Source organism: Pseudoliparis swirei, chromosome 18 (assembly GCF_029220125.1).
Source record: "Pseudoliparis swirei isolate HS2019 ecotype Mariana Trench chromosome 18, NWPU_hadal_v1, whole genome shotgun sequence".
NCBI classification, from domain to species: domain Eukaryota; kingdom Metazoa; phylum Chordata; class Actinopteri; order Perciformes; family Liparidae; genus Pseudoliparis; species Pseudoliparis swirei.
The window spans coordinates 22,269,978-22,273,450 of record NC_079405.1 but is presented as its reverse complement, the minus strand read 5'-3'; the positions used below and the strand labels follow the sequence as shown (position 1 = coordinate 22,273,450).

Sequence of the window (3,473 nt, the reverse complement as noted above, 5' to 3'; positions counted from 1 at the left end):
CAGGCCCCGAGATTTATAATGTGACAGCGCTGAAATGTGCTGAGCCTCCAAGGAAGTCGGGGAGAACAATGTGCACCGCGGCTTTGAATTATTCAGGTTGAAATCAAATCACAGCAGGACTTCCCCCTCCGAAATCGTGAAGCTCGCCACCTGAGGATTGCTCTTCAAAAGTGAATTTGTTATGGTTTGTTTAAATGAGCGGCGCGATTACCGAGCGGCGCTTCCATCCTGACACCCAGTGTCGGCTTGGAGTATTACATCATGTTGTTGCTTCTTTTAAATTAATGAAAACTCACCAGTGTAGAAAACATCACTTTTATTATGTATTTTTTCACAAGATTGATCTGAGTTTTTCCCAACAAAAGGTTCTGCTCATATCCCCCCCCCCCCCCACACACACACACACACACACACACTCCCTCACATCCCCCCTGGCCCTTTAGCCTTCGCTTGGTTCCAGAACACGTCATCACAAACAAAAATAAAATACGGACCATCCAAACGGAGATTAAGGAGGGTACCATCTATACATAAAAAACTTCTACGCCCGAAACAAAAAGGTGGTTCCAGTGATTCGGGCACTCTAGCAGATTGTCAGTTTGATTGTCGAGCAGTCATGTGATGAATTTGGTGACGTCTGCGGTGAAACGGCATTCAACTAACTCAACTTTTCATTCATTCGACCGCCCACAGAGAAGTAGAAAATAGTAGGAAAATAGACACCGTCAGAGGCGCCGGTTGGATCACAGCTCCTGATGGTCTTTCTCAGAGTCTGAGTCCGACGTGGCGTCGGCTTTGGCTCTTTTGGAGTCCTTCTCGGTGGCAACTTTTACCGTCTTTGCATCCTTTTTGACCGCATGCTTGGCTGGCGTTTCAACCGTCTGTTTCCCATCTTTTTTAGCGGCCGGTTTTACTTTGTTTGCCGCCTTGGCTTTCTTGTCTTTGACGCCTGCTTTCGTTTTGCCGACCGGCTTCGCCTCTGCTTCGTCCTTTGCCGGGTCGGCTGGTCCGTCTGCCTGCGCCTCCACTGCTGCGTCCAGCTTCTGCTCCGCTGGTTTGTCATCTTGCTTGCTGTCGGCTTTTCCGGGGACAGCCTGTGCGGGAGGTTCGGGCTCGGAGGGGGCGCTCGCCTCGTTTTTAATGAACTCCGCGTTTACAGGGGTAGAAAACATCTTCAGCATATCCTGAGCTTGGATTCTCTCCTGCGGTTCAGGAAACAGAGACACATTTGAGGGAAAGAAAGGATATACAATTAGCCAATTATGGAACGAAAATGTGATGACCAAAAACTCAATTCATATTAGATTGGATTCATAATAAGGATGTTTGGAGAAAATTAGCCACTGGCTCCTATAAAAAATGATAGTTCCATTAAGATATGACAGTTTAAATGAGGGTACACATTATTTATGAACGGCCTCTTTTAGTTATGAACGATGAAAAGAATAGTACAAACTCAATACTATTTTATTGCTGAGATATTAAGAGAGTTTTGCTGTTGTCACAATTTCACTTTCAAGAGTTTTAATTTGTAATGTTCCTCTTACAGCACATAAATACATTTAAAATTGAATTGAACTGTATTGCAAAACAATCTGTAAAATGATTTGATTTCATATACTAGATGCTTCTGCTGTAAGAAAGTGCTATGGCAGAGCTAGTTGTGCTGATGTTGGTCTACAAGGATGGTGCGTACCTTTTCCTCGTGAGCAGGATCCAGGGTGAACCACAGCGCCACAGCGCACCTCTGGCCTTTGGTGACGGATCTGACGCCGTGGGGGTTTTCCTGCCCGGCTCCGAACCCGATCACGCGGCCGCACTGTGGCCGCACCTCGGCCTGAAGAAGCATGAAAATATCGAAACATGCATTATACAGCTAACACAGCTAACATCTTACGAGGCTAATACAGCTAACAGAGCTAACAGCTTACAGGGCTTTTGTTTTGTATGCAGGACAGGTTGAAAAAAAGACATTTAAAAAGAAAAGCTCAATAGTTACCGTGACTGTTTTTGCGTCCAACTCAGTGAAAATGAATTCTCCTCCCTCAAAGTCATTGTTTAGATAAAGGATGGCACTGCAAGGGAGGAGACATCGGGATGTTACGTTAGTGCTCGTCATTAGGGTTGTCTGGTCAAAGGGTAGACTCTGTACTGTGTGTGTGTGTGTGTGTGTGTGTGCGTTCACCTGAAGTCTCTGTGTGTGTATGCAGGAGGTTCCTTTACACACTCGTTAAGCTCAGAGACCAGCAGACAGTTGTCCACGTGAACAGGGTGACTCAGGTCCTCGCGGTCCTTCTGCTTCTCTGAAGAAAAATAAAACGTGCAAAGGAGAAGTTAGAGGATTTCAGATTGTGATCGTACAACTTAAACCCTCGAGATGCTTTTCAGCCAGCGTGGACTACGCTCTCGTCAACCTGGCTCCCCGTTTGCAGCAGCAGAGAGCAATGTTCTGATAAACCCACTTTAACGCCATCTGACCGGCAACACACAGCAGATAAAGGTAGAGAGCCGTGGGGGAACATAATGGAGCATTTAGCAGCTTTAGAACAAAATGTTTTTTTGGGGAGTTGGTTTATATAGGCTACCAAGAAACTACAGTCACCGCCTCGCTAGAGTCACTGCCTCGCAGCAAGTGGAATGCCTCCCCCAACCAGTCAAGTTACAGCCACGTCTGTCCAAAAATTTGACATCAAATCATTTCATCCCATTCGACATTTGTCCGGAAATGTCAAAGTTAGCATTGGCCTATAATCTCTTGAGTTGTGGCCGAAAACGATTTTGTGAGGTCCTTGACCTCTGAACACAAAATTCGAAGTGGACGCTTGTTCCAAATTTCATGAGATATTGGGTTTACGAGAATGAGAGGAATGTGCAGACAAACAGAGGGACAACAAACATAACACTTCTGGCCACAGCTGTGGCCCTCACGGAGGCATAAGAAAGTAAAACAAAGGACTTTTTAATGGATATTCATCAGGTGAACAGTGCTACGTATTTTACGAATGATATAAGCTGATGGTACATGGCTAAGCGCCAGTGTTGGCTATGTGTGTAATTCGGCCATTGTCAATATGTCAAAACCACAGCAACTTTATTGTGATGTCAGCACTTTGTTTTGCTGCCCTCTAGTGGCCGAATGTAATTAATGCAGCTTCAAGCTTTTAAGTCTACCATTTGGACCACTTCTTTGCAGCTTTGCAACTAATGATTAGTAGCAACGCAATGAAAGTAACATTGGCAACCTCATACAAACGGGATTTCTTGAGAAATAGAAGTCACAAAAAATGTAAAGTTATCCTGGACAATTGAGGTAGTTATTGAAAACTGTTTCTACTGAATGTAAGACTGTACTTGTTCTGTTGATGGCTCTGCCGGATGTGACGGATCATTTCATGAACCAACCAACCAACCGAAACCGACCGGGGATAAAAGACCCGACCTCAGCGAACTGTCCCTGGCAGACTTACCGTCGA

The 3,473-nt window shown here is 45.1% G+C and overlaps 1 protein-coding gene across 1 annotated transcript; it reads right to left on the bottom strand.

Moving 5' to 3' along the window:
- Window positions 1-299: 299 nt before the first annotated feature.
- p3h1 (prolyl 3-hydroxylase 1) lies at window positions 300-2,313 on the bottom strand (the record flags this gene model as incomplete). The annotated part of the gene is made up of 4 exons (XM_056436812.1): window positions 300-1,202; window positions 1,697-1,837; window positions 2,000-2,075; window positions 2,186-2,313. Coding segments are annotated over 4 exons (804 nt in total), but the record flags the coding sequence as incomplete, so codon positions are not given.
- Between the last annotated feature and the right edge of the window lie 1,160 nt (window positions 2,314-3,473).